The 25,052-nt window shown below is 41.0% G+C and overlaps 1 protein-coding gene across 1 annotated transcript in view; it reads right to left on the bottom strand.

The window, feature by feature from the left end:
- RASGEF1B (RasGEF domain family member 1B) overlaps nucleotides 1-24,464 on the bottom strand; it is a 620,736-nt gene extending 596,272 nt beyond the window's left edge. Inside the window, exon 1 of the mRNA XM_009447655.5 lies at nucleotides 24,295-24,464. Coding sequence (XP_009445930.2) covers nucleotides 24,295-24,363 — 69 coding nt within the window. The 5' untranslated portion in view covers nucleotides 24,364-24,464. The remainder of the gene's footprint in view (nucleotides 1-24,294) is intronic.
- Nucleotides 24,465-25,052: the final 588 nt, after the last annotated feature.

Below are 25,052 nucleotides of genomic sequence, written 5' to 3'. Positions count from 1 at the left end.
AGTCTGAGATCAAACGGCAAGGCTGCAGCGAGGCTGGGGGAGGGGCGCCCACCATTGCCCAGGCTTGCTTAGGTAAACAAAGCAGCCAGGAAGTTCCAACTGGGTGGAGCCCACCACAGCTCAAGGAGGCCTGCCTGCCTCTGTAGGCTCCACCTCTGGGGGCAGGGCACAGACAAACAAAAAGACAGCAGTAACCTCTGCAGACTTAAATGTCCCTGTCTGACAGCTTGGAAGAGAGCAGTGGTTCTCCCAGCAACCAGCTAGAGATCTGAGAACAGGCAGACTGCCTCCTCAAGTGGGTCCCTGACCCCCGACCCCCGAGCAGCCTAACTGGGAGGCACCCCCCAGTAGGGGCAGACTGACACCTCACACAGCCAGGTACTCCTCTGAGACAAAACTTCCAGAGGAACGATCAGACAGCAGCATTCGCAGTTCATGAAAATGGGGTGTTCTGCAGCCACTGCTGCTGGTATCCAGGCAAACAGGGTCTGGAGTGGACCTCTAGCAAACTCCAACAGTACTGCAGCTGAAGGTCCTCTCTGTTAAAAGGAAAACTAACAAACAGAAAGGACATCAACACCAAAAACCCATCTGTACATCCATCATTAAAGACCAAAAGTAGATAAAACCACAAAGATGGGGAAAAAACAGAACAGAAAAACTGGAAACTCTAAAAAGCAGAGCACCTCTCCTCCTCCAAAGGAACGCAGCTCCTCACCAGCTACGGAACAAAGCTGGACGGAGAATGACTTTGACAAGTTGAGAGAAGAAGACTTCAGATGATCAAACTACTCCGAGCTACAGGAGGAAATTCAAACCAAAGGCAAAGAAGTTGAAAACTTTGAAAAAAAATTTAGACGAATGGCTAACTAGAATAACCAATACAGAGAAGTGCTTAAAGGAGCTGATGGAGCTGAAAGCCAAGGCTCGAGAACTACGTGAAGAATGCAGAAGCCTCAGGAACCAATGCGATCAACTGGAAGAAAGGGTATCAGTGATGGAAGATGAAATGAATGAAATGAAGCGAGAAGGGAAGTTTAGAGAAAAAAGAATAAAAAGAAACGAACAAAGCCTCCAAGAAATATGGGACTATGTGAAAAGACCAAATCTACGTCTGATTGGTATACCTGAAAGTGACAGGGAGAATGGAACCAAGTTGGAAGACACTCTGCAGGATATTATCCAGGAGAACTTCCCCAGTCTAGCAAGGCAGGCCAACATTCAGATTCAGGAAATACAGAGAATGCCACAAAGATACTTCTCAAGAAGAGCAACTCCAAGACACACAATTGTAAGATTCACCAAAGTTGAAATGAAGGAAAAAATGTTAAGTACAGCCAGAGAGAAAGGTTGGGTTACCCACAAAGGGAAGCCCATCAGACTAACAGCGGATCTCTCGACAGAAACTCTACAAGCCAGAAGAGAGTGGGGGCCAATATTCAACATTCTTAAAGAAAAGAATTTTCAACCCAGAATTTCGTATCCAGCCAAACTACGCTTCATAAGTGAAGGAGAAATAAAATCCTTTATGGACAAGCAAATGCTGAGAGATTTTGTCACCACCAGGCCTGCCCTACAAGACCTCCTGAAGGAAGCGCTAAACAAGGAAAGGAACAACCAGTACCAGCCACTGCAAAAACATGCCAAATTGTAAAGACCATCGAGGCTAGGAAGAAACTGCATCAACTAACGAGCAAAATAACCAGCTAACATCATAATGACAGGATCGAATTCACACATAACAATATTAACTTTAAATGTAAATGGACTAAATGCTCCAATTAAAAGACACAGACAGGCAAACTGGATAAAGAGTCAAGACCCATCAGTGTGCTGTATTCAGGAAACCCATCTCACGTGCAGAGACACACATAGGTCTCTGCCTATGGATAAAATAAAAGGATGGAAGAAGATCTACCAAGCGAATGGAAAACAAAAAAAGGCAGAGGTTGCAATCCTACTCTCTGATAAAACAGACTTTAAACCAACAAAGATCAAAAGAGACAAAGAAGGCCATTACATAATGGTAAAGGGATCAATTCAACAAGAAGAGCTAACTATCCTAAATATATATGCAACCAATACAGGAGCACCCAGATTCATAAAGCAAGTCCTTGGGGACCTACAAAGAGACTTAGACTCCCACACAATAATAATGGGAGACTTTAACACCCCACTGTCAACATTAGACAGATCAATGAGACAGAAAGTTAACAAGGATACCCAGGAATTGAACTCAGCTCTCCACCAAGCAGACCTAATAGACATCTACAGAACTCTCCACCCCAAATCAACAGAATATACATTTTTTTCAGCACCACATCACACCTATTCCAAAATTGACCACATAGTTGGAAGTAAAGCTCTCCTCAACAAATCTAAAAGATCAGAAATTATAACAAACTGTCTCTCAGACCACAGTGCAATCAAACTAGAACTCAGGATTAAGAAACTCACTCAAAACCACTCAACTACATGGAAACTGAACAACCTGCTCCTGAATGACTACTGGGTGCATAACGAAATGAAGGCAGAAATAAAGATGTTCTTTGAAACCAACGAGAACAAGGACACAACATACCAGAATCTCTGGGACACATTCAAAGCAGTGTGTAGAGAGAAATTTATAGCACTAAATGCCCACAAGAGAAAGGAGGAAAGATCCAAAATTGACACCCTAACATCACAATTAAAAGAACTAGAAAAGCAAGAGCAAACACATTCAAAAGCTAGCAGAAGGCAAGAAATAACTAAAATCAGAGAAGAACTGAAGGAAATAGAGACACAAAAAACCCTTCAAAAAATTAATGAATCCAGGAGCTGGTTTTTTGAAATGATCAACAAAATTGATAGACCGCTAGCAAGACTAATAAAGAAGAAAAGAGAGAAGAATCAAATAGATGAAATAAAAAATGATAAAGGGGATATCACCACCGATTCCACACAAATACAAACTACCATCAGAGAATACTACAAACACCTCTACGCAAATAAACTAGAAAATCTAGAAGAAATGGATAAATTCCTTGACACATACACCCTCCCAAGACTAAACCAGGAGGAAGTTGACTCTCTGAATAGACCAATAACAGGCTCTGAAATTGTGGCAATAATCAATAGCTTACCAACCAAAAAGAGTCCAGGACCAGATGGATTCACAGCCAAATTCTACCAGAGGTACAAGGAGGAACTGGTACCATTCCTTCTGAAACTATTCCAATCAATAGAAAAAGAGGGAATCCTCCCTAACTCATTTTATGAGGCCAGCATCATCCTGATACCAAAGCCGGGCAGAGACACAGCCAAAAAAGAGAATTTTAGACCAATATCCTTGATGAACATTGATGCAAAAATCCTCAATGAAATACTGGAAAACCAAATCCAGCAGCACATCAAAAAGCTTATCCACATGATCAAGTGGGCTTCATCCCTGGGATGCAAGGCTGGTTCAATATACACAAATCAATAAATGTAATCCAGCATATAAACAGAACCAAAGACAAAAACCACATGATTATCTCAATAGATGCAGAAAAGGCCTTTGACAAAATTCAACAATGCTTCATGCTAAAAACTCTCAATTAATTAGGTAATGATTGGATGTATCTCAAAATAATAAGAGCTATCTATGACAAACCCACAGCCAATATACTGAATGGGCAAAAACTGGAAGCATTCCCTTCGAAAACTGGCACAAGACAGGGATGCCCTCTCTCACCACTCCTATTCAACATAGTGTTGGAAGTTCTGGCCAGGGCAATCAGGCAGGAGAAGGAAATAAAGGGTATTCATTTAGGAAAAGAGGAAGTCAAATTGTCCCTGTTTGCAGATGACATGATTGTATATCTAGAAAACCCCATTGTCTCCGCCCAAAATCTCCTTAAGCTGATAAGAAACTTCAGCAAAGTCTCAGGATACAAAATCAATGTACAAAAATCACAAGCATTCTTATACACCAATAACAGACAAACAGAGAGCCAAATCATGAGTGAACTTCCATCACAATTGCTTCAAATAGAATAAAATACCTAGGAATCCAACTTACAAGGGACATGAAGGACCTCTTCAAGGAGAACTACAAACCACTGCTCAATGAAATAAAAGAGGATACAAACATTCCATGTTTGTATGGGAGAAATGGGAGAAAATTTTCGCAACCTACTCATCTGACAAAGGGCTAATATCCAGAATCTACAATGAACTCAAACAAATTTACAAGAAAAAAACAAACAACCCCATCAAAAAGTGGGTGAAGGACATGAACAGACACTTCCCAAAAGAAGACATTTATGCAGCCAAAAAACACATGAAAAAATGCTCACCATCACTGGCCATCAGAGAAATGCAAATCAAAACCACAATGAGATACCATCTCACACCAGTTAGAATGGCAATCATTAAAAAGTCAGGAAACAACAGGTGCTGGAGAGGATGTGGAGAAATAGGAACACTTTTACACTGTTGGTGGGACTGTAAACTAGTTCAACCATTGTGGAAGTCAGTGTGGCGATTCCTCAGGGATCTAGAACTAGAAATACCATTTGACCCAGCCATCCCATTACTGGGTATATACCCAAAGGACTATAAATCATGCTGCTATAAAGACACATGCACACGTATGTTTATTGCGGCACTATTCACAATAGCAAAGACTTGGAACCAACCCAAATGTCCAACAATGATAGACTGGATTAAGAAAATGTGGCACATATACACCATGGAATACTATGCAGCCATAAAAAAGGATGAGTTCATGTCCTTTGCAGGGACATGGATGAAATTGGAAATCATCATTCTCAGTAAACTATCACAAGAACAAAAAACCAAACACCGCATATTCTCACTCATAGGTGGGAATTGAACAATGAGAACACATGGACACAGGAAGTGGAACATCACACTCTGGGGACTGTTGTGGGGTGGGGGGAGGGGGGATGGATAGCTTTAAGAGATATACCTAATGCTAAATGACAAGTTAATGGGTGCAGCACACCAGCATGGCACAGGTATACATATGTAACTAACCTGCACATTGTGCACATGTACCCTAAAACTTAAAGTATAATAATAATTAAAAAAAAAAAAAAAGAAAGAGAAAGAGAAAAAAAGAGAAAGAGATAGCTGTGCATTTTCTCAAGTGGGAGTTTTTCCTGGCTCTTATCATTTTAGAAGGAAGAAAGGAAGAAGAAAAAGAGACAAACATATGCATATAGTGACTTTACCTACTCTCATATATGGCCCATCTGAGTCCTGCAACCTGTTAGGTCTGTATTCTTCCACCTCGGAGTCCAATGGGGAAGATAACTAATTTGATAAGATGAAAGGGCATTAGGCACCCTCCCTAGAGGATAATGGTGTAATTTTCTATTCAACTTTCTTTTTGAAGGAAATGTCGTGATTACAATATATTTTTTACATTTGGGTAAACATATATTTGTCCATTATCTTTTCAACAGATCTTTCTCAGAAAGCTTTACCACTCAAAAGATAATCAAGCCAGTCTTGATATTAAAAAGGCAAGCACCCATATATGATGTTTTAAAGGGAATGGAATATATTTGCATTGCACAGAAGCAAATTTTAGAGTTTAAAATACTAACATATGCATTTAATATAGTAATGTGTACTCTGCATGTTACTATAGTAATTCTGTACTAGAAATCAGAATTAGAGCAAAGATCATCTTAGTACATTATAAAAATGCAGGAAAATTAACACAACTAGCTGGTGTGAGTGACTGTTGTTATGTATCAGTATAAAAGTATAAAAACTAAAGCCAATAAACAGATTATGTTAATTAATTTTCAAGGTTTTATGCACAAGAAAAGTGATGATGTTTCATAGTAAAATTGATTTAAACTATCATGTTATTGATTTGTTTACCTAAACAGTTTCACTTTTTAATTTATTAAAGAGCTAATATTGAATTGATAATTCAATTGGGTTTTCTAGATGCAAACCGAAATAGAAAAAATTATCACCACACTCTCTCTCACAATATATAGCAAAATAATAGTTACAATGCATAAGCCATCTAGCCTAGCAACTATGAACTGGATAAAACACAGATTAGACCTAACCTCCTTTCTTTCTTTCTTTTTTTTTTTTTTGACACAGGGTCTCTCTCACCCTGTTGCCCAGGCTGCAGTGCAGTGGTGCAGTGGCTCACTGCAGCCTCAAGCAATCCTATCACCTCAGCCATCTGGGCAGCTGGGACTACAGGCATGCACCACCAGAACCAGCTAATTTTTTTTTTTTACTATTTTTTTTTTTTGGTAGAGATAGGGTGTCACTACCTTGCCCAGAGTGGTCTCAAACTCCTGGACTCAAGCAATCCTCCTACCTTAGCCTCCTCAAGTGTTAAGATTAGAGACATGAGCCACCATACCCAGCCCAAACTCCCTTTCTTATTCCTGAAATACTAAATGAACACCTACTGCGGTTTCATTTATTTGTCAAATATTACTGAACAATTATCATTTTCCCTGCCCACATGTAAGAGGTAGAAGAGACTGTTTAAAAAATGTAAGTTTCTACCCTCGACTTCAGGGCCCTACCCTTTAACTGAAGGCATTATCTAGTAGGTCCTAACAGTTGGCTTAAACAGAAAATTTTACCCTGTTTATTTTTCAATTTGGGTATCATCTCTACCCTATCTCCCTTGCATTAGGCTATTATTATGTTAAGGGCAGAAACACTGACACTTTCTGTGTAACAACCACTCCAATTCTCAGGGTGCACATACCACATACACAATAGAAAATAAAATATTTTTCTGATATGAAACAGTGAAGACAGACCAGTTCCCTGGAAACTCTTTTAATAATAAAATCTATTTGGGGACTGGGATTCTTTTCTAAATGTTTTTATAATTTATCACTCAGCACAAGTATAAGTTACATTTTCTAAACCAAAAAGCACTGTGCAGCAAAAAATTCTCTTATGAATAAACAAATTTAAAAACAGTGTTAACATCATCATAACATTGTTTTGTTTGGCTGACATGACAGGTGATTTATTGTAAACTGAAATTCCTCACTTGCACTTAATTCCCCTTTTAAAAATAAATCGAAACCCAAAACCACTAGCTTTAGAATCATGAGATGAGATTTAAGACCCAGCTTTGCCACATGCTAGTTGCTACGGTCTGAATATTTAAGTCCTTCCGAAATTCATATGTTAAAATCCTCAACCCCAAGGTGATTGAGTTAGAAATTGGGACTTTGAGAGGTGATTAGGTCATGGGCGCAGAGCTCTCAGGAGTGGCATTTGTGCTCTTATAAGAGGCCTAAGAGAGTCTCCCTACCTTTTCCATCAAGTGAGGTTAAACTGAAAGACAGCTTCTGTGAGGACACACACAATCTGCCTGGCACCTTGATTTTGGACAACCTCCAGAGCTAAGAAAAGTAAATTTCTGTTAATTATAATGCTCAGTTTATGGTATTTTGTGGTAGCAGCCCAAATGAACCAATACAGTAGTTGTCTGACCTTGGGCAACTCAGATCTAACTTCTTGGGGATTCAAATTCCTCACTTCCAAGTTAAGAAGTAGAGATGCAATGCATATTGTGCTCCACTACATCTGTAAACACTCAACTGTTTTAAGACTGACATTTACAGAAGCTCTAATAATATCCTCATTCAACCCAAATCACTTTTCATTTAACTACAAATTGCAACAAAAACAAGTTACATCTTTATATATCATTCTTGTGATTTCATGTTGTGAATTTATCCACTTTTACATGCATGTATAATGAAGCACACAGCATTTTAATGAATTGACAGAATTGTTTACAAACCAGTCATTCAGATGGTCACTTTTATCTTTCAAGCAGAAGCTGCTACTGTTCCTCTATCATTCAGGGTTCTAGTAGGAAATACATGTCATATTCAAAAAAGGTAACTTAAGGAAAATTCAATAAAATTTTGACTATTTACAAAGATGTAGAAAAGATGTAGGAAAACCACAAGGCATTGTGCAATATTTTGAGGCAAGTAACATGCCCAATTACCAACCCTAAAGTAGCAAGAGAAGGGACAATGACGGGAAACTGGAGACAGGCTGTGTGGTGACGACCACCTTATAGGAGCTGTGATCTTAGGTAGAGGGACAGTCAGCCCAAGGAGGTCTCACATTTAGGGAGCAGTGTTAACAAATGTCTGCCCGCCCAATTTTCACTGCCTCCAGTCTCTCTCAGCAATACTCCTCATTGGCCAAACCCAGTTAGAAACTGAGGCCAAGAGAACTCTATTGCTCTATTTCATGCAGGTTGGCTTCCTGGAACTTGTGATGGGGAAGGTCAAGAACTTCAGGGGTAAAGGAAAGACCTAACACACTCCTCTTCCCTCTACTTATAAATGGGCTAGATTATCAAAGAGCTTCTTTAATGATGTCATGAGTGCAAACTACTTGTCCAGTGAGTTCATGTAATGTGCTAGATCCCTTCCAAATTCTAACTATGTATTTAATGTTCAAATAATCTTTATTCTAACACCAAGAGCCTATTAGAACCCTCTAATGTAGTCATCTGGGATAATTTTAAATCTCTACAGGTTTGCAAAAAGAATGTAAGCAAACCAATTGCTTAAGTTGGAAGAAATGTCAATGTTATAGTAAAGATTGATTTTCTATACACTCTCTCTAATTAGTTGCTTTGGACATCAATGGGTTGCACAAAATGAGCTATAATGATTTCTCTGATTAAGTAGCTCCAGCAACCCAGAAATGTTGGAGCACAGCATTATTAACTCTTTGATGGGCTATGCATGAAGAGCCGTGCCAAGCTGTAAACAATATCAAAATGCTCTAGGGGATAGCAGAATAAAAGTGAACAACAGGAGATGGGAGTTCAAAAGGAGGTTTCATTTAAACCTCTAGGAAAGACAAGGAGCATATCCATCAATATAGAAAGAAAAATATTGCTAACTGAATATTTGCTACCATGCGCCAGGCACTGAGTGAAAGCTAAGTGTTTTCACATCATATCTCATTTAATTTGCAGCACAGTGCAGTGAGATATTTTCATTTAGAGCATTTTACATACGAGGAAAGTAATTTGCCTAAGGCACTACAAAACAAAATCAGAAAATCCAATAAAGATCCATTATTTGAAAAAGGTTTTACAACCAGATACAACCTCAGATATAATCTCAATTTTTACCATTTTTAATCATTATTTGTGTCTTAGAAAGTAGCAAGATACAAATGATAATGTATTCTGCCTACTTATAACATGAATCTGGAAAAGCATTATTTCTTCTATAATGAACTCCTTTTGAAGAAATATTTTAAGTGGTGTCACAGCACTTCGAAGCATGTTAGGAAAAGAGTTAGCTCATGAAATCTTTACCCTAGAACAGACATAGTGGTTTTCTACCACACCTCAGCTCAGAATAGGACTCTATTTTTGGGCTTAGAAATCAAGCTTCCTCAAGTAAACTTGGGGCAGAGACCACATCTTGTTCTATTTGTAATCCTTACAGCACCAAGCACACATATGGAACACATAATTGGGACTAAGTAAAAACTTGTTTAATGAACAATCAGCATAGCACAGTATGTGGTGGCTAAGAGACTTCACAAAGAAAAATAAACACTGGTCTATTTACCCCCCCCCCAAAAAAAATCAAACCAATCTTCTATCACTGCAAGTGCTCTGGAGTCTAATTTGGTTTCTATGTGGGCTGAGGACAAAGTATATAGTAGGTGTCTTCTCCTAAGCCTTTCTCACTCCCATCACATGTCCACTCAATGCCTGCCCTCCAAAAAAGTTAATACAGGAGGGACCAGGCTAAAATGTAATTCAAGCCCAATCACGAAGTAGAAAATAAGAAAAATAAGAAGAGAGGTAACATCTAATGTTAATTACATGCCAGGCATAGTGCTTAACACTTTGTATATATTTCTTCATTAAATCTTCATAATAACCACTGTCCTCACCTTACAGATGAAGACACTGAAGCTTAGAGATGTTAAGTACCTCGTCTACGATCCTACAGATGGTAAGTATCAGGTGAGAATAATGATTCAAATTTAAACTCCAGAAGATAATCACTTAAAGGGCAGCCTTAGGTACAGGAAGTGGGAAGTGCCACCTCTTTGCATTGGTGATGTTAAAGTCATCACTGAGATGGTTAATATATATGAGTCTTGCTTGCCTCCTTACACTGGTGAGAGCACACAGTTAATACCCAGGTTACCCTAGAAAGAATGGAAGAACTTGGGACAGAAGACCTACAGCTAACGTCCTAGCTCCATCAGTTTCTGCCTGTTGTTATGTCAGTACATTCACCTTACCTCTCTGGACCTCAGCTTCTAAATGTGTCAAATGGGAATAATAATGTATCAAAAGCTGTTAAGAGAGATTTGGTCAAAGTACTTCAAAATCTACAAAGCACTGTGCCAAGAAATGTGTTAATTATTCTCTACCACTGATAAAGCTCTCAGTCAGCGGAACAGAAGGTTCCATAACATAAAATCCTGGGTCATCACCCCAACCAGCTGCACCTTAGGAATGATTTTTCCAGATAGAAAAATATAACTATTCTCTACAGTTCATGGCTTGGGTACTCTTTACCCAGTGATATAAAGAAATTGAAGGAAGAGATGAGGATGGTCAGAAATGACAGGTGTGATTTGTACTAATGTTGTGAGACAAAAAAGGCTTGGGAATGATTTTGGAAACGTATAATCAAAGCTGCTCCCATTTGTATTCATATAAATGTGCAAGGCCAGAGATGTAAAGGCCCTTTAATAATGATGGAATTTTTTGTTTAAATAACAATAACATTTTATGGCATTTAGGTGCAGCCTCCATTGTCCCAAACTGTATTTGAGATAGATACCTTACATTTTTGTAATACTTCATGATTTTCAAAAATTTCATATTAATGATTTCAATTGATGATGACTTTCCAGTGCTATCTTTTTATTGTATATATTTAAGGTAAACAACATAAGGTTTGGATGTACTGCAGTCAATCAAATTTACATATCAATCATCTCACATAGCCACCCTTTGTGTGTGTGTGTGTGTGTGTGTGTGGTAAGGGCATGTAAAATCTACTCTCTTCACAAAAATGCCATCATTATACAACGGTATGTTTTACACTCAATCTCTAGACTTACTTACCCTACATACCTGCAAGTTTGTATCCTTTGTCCTAAATCTCCCCATTTCCTGCTCACACCCGAATCCCTGATAACCATTACCCTATTAAGAAGGAAAGCTTACATGGAAAAAGGTAGTAAATTAAATATCTGCAAAACCGGTTGGACAATTTTGCTCTTTTCCAATAGTTAATATTTCTTAATTCCTTGTTCTTTAGTTTTCCATCTCTAAATAGGGTAAAATAGCTCTAAATAGGGTAAAATAGCTCCCTGAAATTTTTCTGTTTCTAGTAAAATAATGTACGTAAGGTGCTTTGGTAAATTCTAAAGAACCATTACTATTGTTTATTGTCCATCAACGCTACAAAGTGAGAGCATTTTTCTTAGTCACTCCAACCCACAGCAATTACAAATCAAAGACACAACCCAAGGTAAGCCAAGAAAAGTCCTCCCCCCATTTGTCTAGGAAGTAGTCACATGTAAGGAAAGTCTACATAACATGCAGAGAGAGGGAGTTGCATTAACTAGGAACCCCAGAGGGTCTGCCCAGCTGCGTGGACGTGCAAACCTGGCACCAAACAAATAGACTCCTAAAATCACAGGAGGCATCAAGAGTGCTCACCCAGCCATCTGACATACTCACAGCATCTGGGCACAAGAAAACTGTCTTCCCCAAGTCCCTCTTCCCTGCCCCCATCTTCCCCAGTCACACATGCAAACAATCTGGACAGTCCATAAGGTAGAGGATAATTTTAGGGAGTTCCCCAGGGCTTGGCTGGATGCTTTCCAATCATTTCTTTCTGGCCTGTGAAATCAGATGCACTATTTCTTTATACATGAGAAAAAATGAAATCAGTTTCTATTTGCAGAGTAAGATGGAAAAAAATGAAGTTGCACATAGCTATGTCACAGATTCTTAGAAAGGAACTCCCTAAGCTGGAGGACAGGAAGGAGGCACAACAGAAACTCCCTTTCTAAAGGAAAGGAAGTTCTATTTGTTAACCTCTGAGAACTATCCTATGAGGCTGGCCTCAGGTACACAAAGCACGTTTTAAGGTTTGGAGCAAAGTTGGTAAATAAAATCAGTGAGGTTTCTTGAGTCACTTTACTGGTCATGATGTGGTTTAATCATCATGGCCATTTGAGGCACAAATCACTGTGTGTCCGTCTTTCTGTCTGCATGTGGCTCTGTGTGTGACTGACCTCTCTATACCACCCCACTTTCTCCTAACAGATAAACAACACTTTTTAACACATATAAAATGTGGTTAAAATGAACATTAAAAGTAAGCTCATTGGGGGAAAAAAATGGCTTGGTGGGTGTTCTGCTCTCCTGCTGCTGTAAGGACATACCAGAGACTGGGTAATTTATAAGGAAAGAGGTTTAATTGGCTCACAGTTCCGAGGGCTAAGGAGGCCTCAGGAAGCTTACAATCACGGTGGAAGGGGAAGCAAACAAGTCCTTCTTCACATGGCAGCAACAAGGAGAAGAATGAGCGGGGGTCGGGGTATAGGGTTGGGGAGTCCCTTATAAAACTATCAGATATCGTGAGAACTCACTCACTATCATGAGAACAGCATGGAGGTAACTGCCCCCATGATTCAATTACCTCCCACTGGGTCCCTCCCACGACACGTGGGAATTAAGGGAACTACAATTCAAGATGAGACTTAGGTGGGGACACAGCAAAATCATATCAGTGGGGGATTCGATTTCACAAAAGATCGACCTGTAGCCTGTGGGAATCACTGATTCAAGTACAGAATAGGAAAGAAGGAAGTTGACAGGATTATATGGACCCATTTTATGTACACAAATATGATTACAAAGGAAGTCACCTTATCACTTACACCCAAATATTGCTAGCCACACAAACCCACTCCCACCCTAAGAATATCAAATGTTCTTCCAAGGATCCTTCCTCCTTCTGGTGTCAGGAGGTGTCCTCTGGGGAAATTATGCCATGTAAGCACCTGAACCAATCCAGGCAGCCACTGGACCAGGCTGGCTCCAGGTGGCCTGTGCACCCCTACTACTCCTGCAGCAAACTCCCCATGACCGCTCTGCCCAGGCCACCAGTGCTCCCCTTGCACTGAAAAAGCTCTTTCCTCTGATTCTGCTCTCTGAAAGGGCACTGTAGCAGGGTGGCTTGGATCATGATATGTTAAGCTGTTTTTCCTGGCACAGGGCACTTGGCTCAGGGGACAGAGGGAAAGAGGAGGGAGTTCAAACACCAGCCACTATCTGTTTCTGCAATCTATAATCCCAGATCCTCAGACTCTCTTTCTGGGTCTAGCCCAGCAGCCCTTCCTTGCAATTGGTCTTCTGTCACGGATATCTCTCCTCCCCTATGTTGATAGAATTTCATTCTTAAACCTAGTTGAAGTTGAGTTCTCAGAAAGTACCTTAATCTCTATGTATCTGTCTGGCTACAAATAGATTCCAGAGGTTGTCACACAATGGACATAGCCAAATCTTAGCTCTGACATGGCAAGGGGGGCCTCCATTATAAATGCATTATATACCCCTGGGAAATTTTTTTAATACCATCTGAGAACATTGCCTCTGTTACTTCTACTTACTGACCCTTGAGATAGTTCTCATTTACCAGAGAGGGACTGCCTGGAGAATGTCGAGTGTGTTATTATTCCTTCTAGGGATCAGTAGTCATATATAAAAGGGTAACTGGAAATATTTTGAACTCTTAGAAAAAAGTTTTAACATGGTTCTAATAACAAAGTTGGCATTAAACATAGAACAAAGAATGAAATGGAATTTCTGGCCCAACAATCCATCAGATTTTTTTTTTAATGCTCACTATTCCTTTTCTCTATACTCTGTAAGCCCTCTCTTCCCCCTGGCTACAATACAATTATGCTAATTGCAAGTAAACAGCACAATTTAGATAATTGTTAAGAATTTTAAAAATTAAAACCATGGGATGCTGAAGGACTAGTTTAGTAGACAAATTATTATTGCTGTTATGAATAACTATGTCACAGACACTGAGCTAAGTGCATTACATACACTACCTTACCACCTTATAAGGTAGGATCTATTAAAACATCAACTTTACAGAGAGGAAATTAAATCCCAGACATGTCTATGCCTAACCCAGGTTCACAAACGCTAAGTATGAGGACTTGCAGGGAAAAAGTAAGAGATATATGAATCTGTCACATGCCTGAGTGGTTACAGCCATTGTGGGGACCTACATATAAAAGGAGAATGAAACACTCAAGCAGTCACTCTTCCCCATCTGTCTATGAGCTTGAGGCTGGGCTAATCTTACCCTACTTTGTATCCTCCACAGCGCTCCCCCAAGGCAGGATGCACTGTGTAAGGTAAAATATACTGGACATGGTGAGAAACTAAAAATAAATCAAGGACTTTCTCTAGAAGAATTAGACTCTGCCCAAGGCAAAATGTAAACTCCAATGACCATTAGGAACCCATTCAAGCCTGCAGCCTTCCTCTGAGGTCTCAATCATGATCAGATTAATTCCCACCATATCCCTTCACAATCATATTCTAAACAGAATAACATAATTCTGGGAAAGAAATCTCCACAAAATAAAACCATAGGATCTTAAGGCTGCCTGAAATTCAGGCTGTCACCAAAGTTCCTAAGCACTCCAAGATGACTTTCGAAGAAATATGAGAGTCCTATTTGGTGATCTAAGCATTGGATTCATAAACCTTGAGCTCTAGTTGAAGATTCTGACTGCTTCATCTTTCCTTTTCTACCCTTCAAATAGAAGCATTTCTATTCTTCACCATTTATACCACCCCTAACAGTCCATTCCCCAGCAGGCTCCTGCATGCCCAGGATGCCAAGTATACACCTTATCTTTCTGCTGTCATCATTACAGTATCAGTAATGACAATTCACATTTGTATAATGCTTGAAATTTTATAAAGGACTTTCACATTTATTACCACACTAGAGCCTCACATCATTTCTGTGAGTGAAGCAAATCGAATATTGATACTTTCATTTTCGAGCTATGAAAATTGACACTAGAGAGATAAGGAGATTTCCTCCAACAGCTTACAACCAGTGAGGAGATGGTCTAGACTCAGAATCCAGGTCTTAGGACTCCCTATGCAGGTTCTTTGCAATTGGTAACACTGTCACTCTTTAGTTTTCCGGCCTTTGTGCCTCCCTGTAGGTACACTCACTTGACTTCCAGTCAAGTTCAAATAATCTCCATGAAAGTAAATTCCCATATTTCCAGGCACCCAACAGGGCTTCCAGAGAACTACGGTATCATTACTTTCCCACTGGAAATATAATAAGGAAGCCCACTGGGTAAGTGTTCATTGGAGTAAATTACTTTTGGAGCAATCTAACCTGACTTCCAGCCAGAATGCTCCACCAACGGCATGGAAAATAAAGTCTGATTAATAAAATCTTGTCTTATGGCATGGATTTGCTTCACTTGACCTAAATTGAGGATACATGTTTGCAACCCAATTGAAAAATAAAAAATATCCTGTATTTAATTATATTGCAATCTATGGTTGAATTTCACTTAAGTGGCATTCATAATTGGCACATTTTTCAAGTACTGCTTCTGCCACAGTTGTATATAAATGTATATTATCATCATTTACACAACTGCTGCCTAAGTTAGCATTAACACACATCCCATAGATCAGAGATGGGATCACTAAAGGACAGTGGCTGTCACATTTTCATGAAATATAATTAAGTATATCCAAAAATAAACTGGTTCCCAGATTCTGCTAAAGCAGCACATGGAATGTTTTCAAAATTAATAAGCATTCATTTAGCACCTACGTTTTGCTCAGCAATGCAGAACATTCAGAAAAGTATAAGGTATGTTCTAAGATAGTCAAAGAAGAGGGATAACTCAGAGTTTGGGGTCAAGGGGAAATTTTATAATAATTATTATTATACATATTATTTGTCCATTACCATATTCCAGACACTATGCTAAGTATTTTATTTGAACTACCTTATTTAATTATTATGACAACCCAATGAAGTAGCTATTATTATTATTATTGTACAGAAAGCAAAACTGAGGCACCAAGAAGTAACTTACTTTATTAAGGCCACATAGCTAAGAAGTGGAGGAGCCAGGATTGGAAGCCAAGTATGTGTTCCTCAGCCTGCGTGTTCTGAGCTTCTTTGCTATATTGGGGAATGCTTCATGGAGGGCTGGCTCTTTGATATGGCCCTAGAGATTAGGTAGGGTTCAGTTAGGAAGAGCGGAAAGAATGGACATAGGTCATTGTTAGAGGATTGACAAATAGCATAAACAAAGGCAAGAATTTGTTTTTCAACATGTGAGGATCCTTGAAGAAAATCAATGGCAAGGAATAAAGTTGGCTAGGTAGGGTGAGACATTTACTAGAACACATTAGAAATAATCTAGGCAGAATTTAGGGACTTGACCCTTTGGAAATAGAAAGTCATGTAGACTCTTGTATAGGAAAGTGATAATTGAAAAGGCATTGTGGTATAGCAGCAGTTTATTCAGGAAGAGTGGAGAGAAGTGAGACTTGAGGAAAGAAAAACAATTAGTCGCTTATTGTGAAATCCTCTCTGGGCCCTACTGCTCCTAGGTCATAGCAGATATTTGATAAATGTTTGTCAGATCAGTGCATGAAGAGTGATATGGATAAAAAGAAAGGAATAAATCCAACAAAGAATCTGCAGGAGTCACTGACAGATTGTTCATAGAGGAAAAGGAAGAAAAAGCAAAGATGGCACCAAAGTGCTACTCAAGGTGAAAAGAAAATGGGCACTTTTGGCCTACAATGGAGTTAGAAAGGAGAAGTGGGCTTCAGGTGGATGCCAGGAGGAAAATATGGCTTCCATTTTGGTTTGAAAATGTAGGGGCTTGAAAGGATCATAGGATACTCTTAATGTATTATAGGCATTTGGAGAACGAAGCCTAGACTACATTTAAGAATCTTGAAGGGTAGAAAGCACAGCTCCTACTCATCACAAATTCAGATAAATAAAAGTTGCCATTTTATTTATGGGCTACCTCAATAGGCAACTCTAGGTAGGTAGAACTTTCCTAATGTAAATGTCACTACTGGTCCTGCTGTATTTTATCAAAGACGTGCAAAGTAAAGAAATTCATAATATACAAGAACACCATTATAAACTGAAAAGAACTAAGCAAAGGGAAATACATCAAAGAATTAAACTCCTATCCCTGCTCCCTATGACATGCTGCCAGCACTGGCCCTTTGACAGATTTGAAACACCAGCCTTTCCTTATCAAAATACAAAAAGAAAAAAAAATCATGTAACAGTTTCTCAGCAAGAAACCATTAGACAGATGTAATCATAATGGGACCAAATATTCTTATAAATGAAATGCAAGCATTTAGGACCACATGTGGCGTTTAAAAGCAGCTAACACAAAAGGTAAGTAGAGTTGCCCCTGAATATACACTGGCTCAGATGTGGTAGAGCAATCCAATTGGCCCTCAAACAAACTGAATTGTGAATTTACAAGACAAACCCACTATCCATTAGCTTAAAATTCAAATGACCCTCACAGAAAGCCCAGCTGTGGCAATAGGAGCTATTATTCTCAAAGTAAACTTCTCTCTTATGATCACCCACCAGCATCCAATCAGAGAAGCTACAGTCATACTTGTCCAAGTTATTTGCTTTCAAAACAGCCTGATCACATGGTTCATCTTCTAGATGCTTGAAGCCCATCGGAATAACCAAGTGGATGAGAGTGTATAAGATTCACGTAAACAGACAAAGGAGCTCAGCTATTCAACTGTAATGGGCAAAATTAAGGTCTTTAACAGGCAAATTAGAAAGAAAAAAACTGCTTGAAAATATAACCATTTTAAGGAGAGAAGGGATGGAGTTAACTGAAATATAAAAATGGGAAGATTTATAAAACGTAGCCCTGAAAATCAATCCAACCAGTGGAGCACGTTTGTCATTAGTGGGTGCTAAGAGAGAAATCATTGAAATTCAGGCACATTGTTTAAATAAAAAACCATGCAATAAAATATGTTTGGGTAACATGCCAAATCTTTTACCCAAATGCCTCCTAATTTAGAGGCAGGATATTTATCAAATGTTGTTTGGCAAGTTAGTAGTTTGAAACTCTGAATACATTTTCTCCCCCAAAAAATAATGTTATTACATGGTAACTGGTTTCCCAAGATAGACCACAAGAATCTTCCAAAGTATAGTGTAATAATGTATAAATATAATACTGAGATAATGGGGTAATACAAATTGTTTTGTAAAAACAGAATCTTACTATCCTATATAGCAGTGCTTTTCAAATTGTGGGTCGTAACCCATGATATCAATTTAGTGGGTCTTTACCAGTTTATTTTTTAATAGAATGAAAAGGAAAGAATAAAACTGCAAAGATCAGAGGATATCCCATGTCATAAGGAAAAGTATTATTCTGAAAACTTAATTTCACTGTTATAGGTGTAAATAGGTGCAATCCAGGATTGCAATGTAAAATATATTTCTTACCATGAGTCACAGTCAAAACAGTTTGAATGTCTCTTAACAAGGCTTCCATAGGGTGGCTAGCACCAAGACAGTATTTAAGATTTGTTGAATAAATGAATGCCTGAATGAATTGGTGAACACATTAAGCATGAATACATAGAATGCTAGTTATACACTTCTCAGTCACAGCCCTGACACTGCAATAGGAAGCTTGCTCACTCCCGCATTTCCATACCAGTGAGGCAGTGGGGACAGACAGTTGACCCAGCTGCAACTCCCTATTGGTGACTCTCTTGGCTTAGGGACAAGATCTCGGGTAGCGTAGCAGCTATAAAGAGAGAAGGATGGGAACAAGGATTACACACGTAAGTGGGATTGGACTCTAGGAGCAGGGTTCTGGAGGAAAGAGGGAGAAGGTAAGACGAGGTCACCAGATTTAGCAAATAAAAATACAAGGTACCCAGTTAAATATGGATTTCAGATAAACAATAAATAATGTAAAGGCAAAGAAAATCATGAATGTTGAGGGTTAGAAAAATCAATGTGATCCATCAGACATTTATTTGATGCAAAACTGTGTTCAAAATACATGCCAAGTACTAGAGAATTAAGAAATACGTGGTTCCTGACACTGAAGAGGACATAGACACATGCAACAGTCTCAAAAATTAACATGTATTGACCACTATTCTAAGTGCTTTACAGGCATTAACTCATTTAACACTCACCACCCTGAATTAAGCACTACTGTTATCCCTATTGAAGACATAACTGGAGCATAGAGAAGTTCAAAGAGGAAGTTGTCCAAGGTCTCAGAAAAAAAACACACACACACATAATATTCAGTGGGCCTCTGGTAGAGCCTGGATATTGTTTAAGATGGGTGGATCTGGAAGTGAGATTTGAGCTGAACCTCGAAGGAAGATGCAACTTCAATAGGTGACTATTAGAGGAAGAATATTCTGGGCAGAGGAACAGCTTGGAGGTAAGAGAACATAATCAAGAAATGGGAGTAAAGTTGCTGGAATATTAGAAATATAGTAGTAGGAAGGAAAGATTAGGCAAGTTAACCAGGCAGTGACCATAATGTGGAGGAAGTTTGCCCTGTTGAATCTGCATATATGGTGAACCACTAATGGAACTGGGGTAAATAGCTGGTGTGGTGGTGCACGCCTGTAGTCCCAGCTACTCTAAAGACTGAGGCTTGAGGAACCCTCGAGTCCAGGGGATTGAGTCCAGCCTGAACAACATAGCTGGATCCCATCTCTAAAACATAAACAAATAAAACTAAAAAAAAACTGGGTTTTTTAGAGGCAGGGTCTCACTATATCACCAGGCTGAAGTGCAGTACAGTGACACTATCATAGCTCACTGCAACCTTGGGAACTCCTGGGCTTAAGCGATCTTCCTGCCTTGGTCTCCTGAGTAGCTAGGACTACAGGCACATGCCACTATGCCTTTTTTTCTTTTTTTTTTTTTTTTGTAGAGACAAGGTCTCACTATGTTGCCCAGGCTGGCCTCAAACTTCTGGCCTCAAGCGCTCTTCCTGCCTTGTCCTCCCAAAATACTAGAATTGCAGGCATGAGCCACCATGCCAGACTTAAAAAAAAATTTTTTTAAGTATTTGTGGGAAGTAAATGGACACCATGTTGAGTTCAGCTTTTAGAAAGATGATTTTGGTAATAGTACAAAAGATAGAGGGGATGAGATGAAAAATCAGAGGATACAAAACTAGGTGAGTCAATACAGATGGCTGGCAAAGCACTGTGGCACCAGAATCCAGGATTTACCTTACAGTTCAGACACTTAGTAGGTGAGTGACCTTGGACAATTCATGTAATCACTCTGAGCCTTGGCTTCCTCATTTCCAAAGCAGGGATGACAATACCACCTACCTCATAGCATTATTGGGGTGATAAAACAAGCTGATACACAGAAATGCTCAATAAGTAGAAGCTATCTGTAAATGGTCATGGCAATTGCACTTGAATCTGCCCAGGCTTGGGTAATTAATTTCTTTATAGCAGTGTGAAAACTGACTAATACACATCCCAATGGTAACATAGTGAGGGCAGTGAGAGAATGGGGGATTATCTTTCCTTCTTCCAAAAAGAATATATCTAAGAACGAAGCTAAAAAACAAAAGGTAGAAAAAAACGTGAAACAAAAAGCAAAACAAAACAAACTCCAGAATACCAAGTAACTATATGGAGAAGGTAAGTGAACTTTGAGATAAAACAGACTTGTGTTTGCATCCTCTCTCCAGCATACATTACTAGAATGATCTTAAGCAAACTACTTAAGCTCTCTAAACCCTAATCTTCTCATCTGTAACACATGGTTGTTAACACCTATATCATAAGACTATGTGAAGGATAGCTGCGATCATGTATAGTATGACTTCAGAACAATGCCTGGCCCAGAGTAGGCAATAACTGATCATTATTATGTATTGTCACAGTTAGGCAGCGGTACAAGTGGAGATAGAAAACCAGGCGAAAACACATACAGTATACATGAGGTTTGTCAATTCTGGAGACCACATCCATGAATGGTGGCATAGAATTGAACATCCCTTTTCTACGTGTTCAGCCCAATGAATTTGTCTTCTTCAAGGTGTACCACCAGGTAAGATGATGAAGAATGACGGGGATTTAAAAATGCAGATTTGTGGATTGGGGGAAGAGAGGCACAAAAGATGAAAAAGCAACAGCCTCTGACTATATTATTTTCCCACCCACTTCCTGTCCCGGAACTCAAACCCCATCACTGACTGCCATGCCAAAAGCTACTAAGGCACCATGAAAAGAAAGATTGGGGCTGGAGGTGGGGGGCAGGTTCATAATATTTAAGAGCTCCATGAGGGAGGAGTGGCTGCCAGAGCCAGACATGTATCCATCCATTCAAGCACACAGGGAACTGCCAGGTCTGAAACCACCTGCCTGCATGCTTCTGTCCTATGTTTCTAGACATCAGAATACACAGCAAGCCCATTCTTTCTCTAGGTGCTCTGCCTTGGTGTGGCACAATCATTATTCCAAATATCCAGCCCACTGCTCAGGACACTGCCACGGCCCTGGGGTAGACTTAAGATCCTTTGCTTTTTTCTAGAAATTTAATTGTTCTCAACAACTTGGTGTGCAAACTTAAATACTTTACTAGGAAGAAACAAGGCAAGAGGGTAACAAAATGATCATTAAGACACTTTGTGTTTCCAGTGTACACACTCTGTCCTTAGCCTATGAAAATGGTGCAGCAGGGCACACACTGGAGCTGTTTTTCAACAACAGTGACTTTTTTGGCCCTGTTTTCTCTATAACCTGTCACTCACTCCCTCTTGTCAGACAACTGCAAACACACAAGAGGTCCCAGATTCAGTTCTCAGGGAGAATATCCTCTGTGCAAACCAAAGTGGCCTGAGTGGGAAGAAACTACATTATTGTCCACATTCTAACCAAAATGAAACAAAAGGCCATTCATTAGAAAAACATCCATCTCTTCTCCTGATCTCTCTGAAATTAAAGGTAACCAAAGTTAGAATTGGAGCATTTGGTGAAAATAAAAACCTGCCTAAATTTTTCTCAAGTGTCCTAGCACTTTCACTTTTGGAAATGAATATTTAGAAAGGTTTAAGAATATCTTTCTTACACATTTCTCTTTCCCTCCTTCCCAAACGACTGCCTCTTCATTTTTGAGCAAGAGTGTGTTGAAGGGGCTATTGCCTGAGAAGCAAGCATCCTCAAAGCACATTCCTAATTCAGTTCATCTTTGGGCACTGCTTTTCCCCAAAGGTAGGAAAGGGAAGATTACTGAGTTTGTCCAGGAACACTGATTAAGAATGATACGTAGGTGGGACGTGTTAGGTCGAGTCAGCCAACACTGAATCAATCCTTTGTAGAAAGACAGAGTGGGCAGATGCTACAAGCAGCTTCTACCTCTAGATGGGTGGAAAATAACACAGAGCAAGACATGAAGCATGACCAAGGACTGAGGGAATTCCCCTTCCTGAGAACTCTTCAAACACAAAACAGCCACTAATTTTTTGCAATTGCCTAAATATGTCTATGGCTAGTTTTTATAGGCTGCCTCCTCTCTGGAATGACTAGGAGCCAATCATTCTGAAAAATCAAGATGGGGCATCTATTGGCTGGAGGATAAAAGAGGTAGTATACACAACCAAAATCGCTTGGCACATTTGGTGATTTAAGAACAAAAATCCAAACACAAGTGAAGAGAAAGCCAAAGAGAAAAGCAACTTAAGGGAGCATCTCAGGTCTCCAGAGTGACCCCCAAATGCTACATAACACTTCACAGAGCAGCAAATGGGCAGTGATGTTGCATGCCAAAGGTGACAGCTAATTTTCACTGCAGGTCTGGAAAACTTAACTTTTCCAGGCTCTTCATTATTTTGTAGGTTTCAGGCTACCAACTGCCCAGGCCTTTCAGCCTGGCTTCTCCCACCCTACTCTTGTTTCCCCAGCTCCTCCTTATCACCTACTATTGGGATCGCCCTGCTTAAAGGCCATTTTGTCACACAGCAGAGGTTATGGGTTGGGTAATTTGAGCTTCAAAATCTAAGGTATGTGACCATAAAATCTCAGAAGGTAAGAACGGCTACAGGTGCCAAAGGTGAGAAGAAACTCACCAGCAGCCAGAGAACATATTAAGATTCTGGAACCAGAAGAGGTGCCTTGCTGAAGGACAAACTCCTGCGTTCACCAGAGAAGAGACCAAGTTGTGTTTCTCTGGCCAGTCAAGAAACTGCAGACAGGGAAGCCTGGGGCAGCTCCTGGAGTGGCTGGCCGGGAGAGTCATCAGGCTACAGTGACCACGACTGATAGTGGAGAGCAGTGCAACGCAGACTGCAGCACTGGTTAACCTGGCCAATGCCTCAGCACTCTAGGTCAGGTCGGTGTGTTAGGCAATCTCTTGAGGGAGGGCGGGGTAGAAAGACAAAGGACACTCTCTGTTCTTACTGTAGAGATAAGGAGGGCGGGGAAGGGTTGTACAGTATGAAACTCTCCCTACTGAGTGGTCAATATAGGAAAGCCAGCCAGCCAGCCAGCCGTCTCCTAAATGACTCCGTGCGGAGATGCCTCACAGCAGCAGCATTGCCACCGCAGGCATGTGTGAGCAATTAGATGAACTTGCCTTAGGAGTTGCTATTTGTTCACCTGATTTGGCAAATCCCTTCTTAACCCTCCTCATCCCCAGTGTATCTCATTCACAGAAGACACAAGTTAACTTTAATGGAGTTTGCCCTGTGCTGGAGATTGGGGGAGGGGAGCAGTTAGAGGAGGTAAGAAGGTGGAAACCTTTTGACCGGAAGATTTTTCTGTTGTTTTCAGACCAAAAGAAAAAAACAAAGTAGGCAGCAAAGGGGACTGCAGGATACTGCTCATTTTTAGACATCCCTGGCATTTTAGGTAAAGAGCAACTGGCAGAACTCAGCCAGATTGACAGAAAACGTGTTCACCTGTCAACTGGGAAGGGGAAAAAAAAAACAACAAAGATTCACTGAGGTCCAAGAGTGAGACACCCGTCTCCAGAGGTCCAGGTCTCCGCCTAGCCCTCCTCCCCTGCCCCGTCCCGCCCGATGGCCAGGTGGAAACCAGGCAGGCGAGCCTGCACACGTGTCAACTTGCGGAAGACCCCCAGGCCCGCCAGGGGTCCCTGAGGGGACACACCCTCCACCTACCTCAAACATGGGAGAGGCGCCCTTGCTCGGCAACGTGCAGCCCAGGAGCTCGGCGAGAAACTTTGCCATATACAAGCGGTGAGGCAGGGTCCCTCCCGATGCGCCGTTTCTGTCCTTTCCCCTTGCCAGAGCCCGAGCGCCAGGATCCTGCCCGCAGCCCGCCCGCCAGCCGGGGCCGTGGCTCGGGGCTGCCCCGCGGCTGCGGCGGAGGGGCTGGGCCGGGCGGGGAGAGCGCGGCGGCGGCCCGCCCCGCGGCGTCCAGCGGTGCGAGTGCGCGCAGCCCCGTCCGCAGCCCGAGCCTCCGCTCTGCGGGAACCGGGGCGCCGTCGCCGCGCTAGCCTTTCCCTCTGAATGTCACTATTACCATAGTAAAGGGAAGGGCCCCGCCGAGGGGGTGGCGGGAGGGCCAACGGCGCCTCAGGATGGGCGCCAAGCGTGAGCAAGGGCAGCCGGCAGGCGCAGCGCCTTGGCGCAGACACCGGCCCGACCCACGCCTGGGCAGGGCCACTCGGGCAACACCGCCGGGCGGGAGCAGACGCCTTAAGCTCCGAGGGAGAGCGGGCGGCCGGGGCGGGGGAGGGTCTGTGGATGGGAGCCTCCGGGCTGACCCACTTCCCCAGTTTTCCCCTCGGCAGCACTCACGGGGTGGAAAGGCGGCCGCCTCGCTCTGCTGACTGACCCGGGAGAGTCGCTGCTGCCAGATGCCAGCGGCCCGCAGGAGCTCCTGCACCGGCCGGCGCCGCCCCACCCTTCCTTTG

The sequence above is a fragment of the Pan troglodytes genome, chromosome 3 (genome assembly GCF_028858775.2).
Source record: "Pan troglodytes isolate AG18354 chromosome 3, NHGRI_mPanTro3-v2.0_pri, whole genome shotgun sequence".
Lineage (NCBI taxonomy): Eukaryota > Metazoa > Chordata > Mammalia > Primates > Hominidae > Pan > Pan troglodytes.
The sequence above is the reverse complement of the archived record's forward strand: the minus strand, read 5'-3'. Positions and strand labels throughout refer to the sequence as shown.